General features: G+C 60.3%; 1 protein-coding gene across 1 annotated transcript in view; it reads left to right on the top strand.

Annotated features, from left to right (window-relative positions):
• The window catches only part of EMIHUDRAFT_123474 (hypothetical protein), a gene marked incomplete at both ends in the record, with an annotated part of 1,827 nt that extends 1,469 nt beyond the window's left edge, over positions 1 to 358 (top strand). Inside the window, one exon of the mRNA XM_005779041.1 lies at positions 11 to 358. Coding sequence (XP_005779098.1) covers positions 11 to 358 — 348 coding nt within the window. The remainder of the gene's footprint in view (positions 1 to 10) is intronic.
• Positions 359 to 1,468: the final 1,110 nt, after the last annotated feature.

The raw sequence follows: 1,468 nt of genomic DNA, 5'->3' as shown, positions 1-1,468 counted from the left end.
CCGGGACGAGCGCTTCGGCTTCCTACGCGGCTTCCGGCCGTTCGACCTCGAGCGGCCAGAGCCGGAGACCGCGGCCGACTTCGCCTTCGACTGCGTGCTGTGCGACCCGCCGTTCAGCAACTTCGAGCTCGCGCGGCTGCGGGAGGTGCTCAATACGCTCGGCGCGGCCGCGGCGCCACTGTACCTGTGCTACAACGCGCGGCGCGAGGGCGCGCTCGTGGACGCGTTCGCCGGCTCGGGGCGCGAGCTTGTGCGCATGGCGGGCGGGCCGCTGGGCTACACGTCGGTCAAGGCGAGCACGCAGCAGCACATCTTCCTCTACGGGCCGCCGTGGCCGAGCGTGGGCGTGCCTTCGTGATTGAACAGTCTCTCGCACGTTGGTGGCGGTTGCACTCCAGCAGTCATCAACCTCACATCCATGGGCCCAAACCATACAAGTTCACCATATTACGTTTTAAAAACCCCATCAATCACAACCGCCGACATCCACAAAAACACACCACTCCGGCGCCCTTGCCTCCACCGCCCTCGCCTCCACCGCCCTCACCCCCACCGCCCTCGGCCTCATATTAAACAATGTGATCGGTGAGGAGGTGGTGTGGGGGGGTGGTGATGGTGATGGAAAGGTGATAGGTGTGTGATGGATGGTGTGAGATGGGAGGATGAAGTGAGGGTGTGTGGTAGTGATTGGAGTGATCTGACTGTGTCGTCATATACAGACGACTGTAGGGTGCACGTAATAACTCGTACACAAGTTTGGGGTGAAGGTGTCATACAGTGCGTGCTCTTGCCTTAGAAATCGGTGTTTAGAAATTGGCTGCTGGAAATTTGGCTGATTTCCCTGGCCGAAATAGAAATCGGCTGCTGGCACGAGGCCGGCCCGATTTCTCTGATCTGCCGCGCCGCAGGCGCGAAGAAAATTTTAGAAATCATACGACTTTTTAGAGAGAGGTCGTTCTTTCACTTTCTTCTCAGTCTACAGTCATGGGAAACGCAATTTTCACCCTCTCTATAGTGTGAACAGTGTGAGTCTTGGGCCCGGGGTTGTGTCTTTGCGTGAACAGTGACGCAACACGTCAAGTCCCTCATGCTCAGCTCTCTGGCGCCGGCTCCAGTAGTGGGGGAAATGGTAAATTTTGAAAGTCGCACTACAAGCCCGGCAAGCTCAGCACTGACTGTGGACACTATGGGGAGTCTATAGCTATGCCCCTTACATCCAGGGACCGACCACACGAGGGCCCACACCCGTCTCAAGACAGACAAATTTCGGTCACCGGCGCGCGCGCGGCGCCTCCTCCTCCTCCTCCTCTTCAATGAGCGGCGTGCGGGGCGGGCCGGTGGCGCCCAGCTCGCGGGGATCGAGCCGCCACCCATCTTGCGCCGGCACAGCGCGCGCTGCTCGTCGTCGTTCGCCAGCGGCGGGCACGTCGCCGCATAGACGTAGCCCTTCGGGGGCATTGCCGGAGCC

Source organism: Emiliania huxleyi, assembly GCF_000372725.1.
Source record: "Emiliania huxleyi CCMP1516 unplaced genomic scaffold EMIHUscaffold_2377, whole genome shotgun sequence".
NCBI lineage: Eukaryota > Haptophyta > Isochrysidales > Noelaerhabdaceae > Emiliania > Emiliania huxleyi.
Note: the sequence above shows the minus strand (reverse complement) of the source record. Positions and strands in the feature narration are given on the sequence as shown.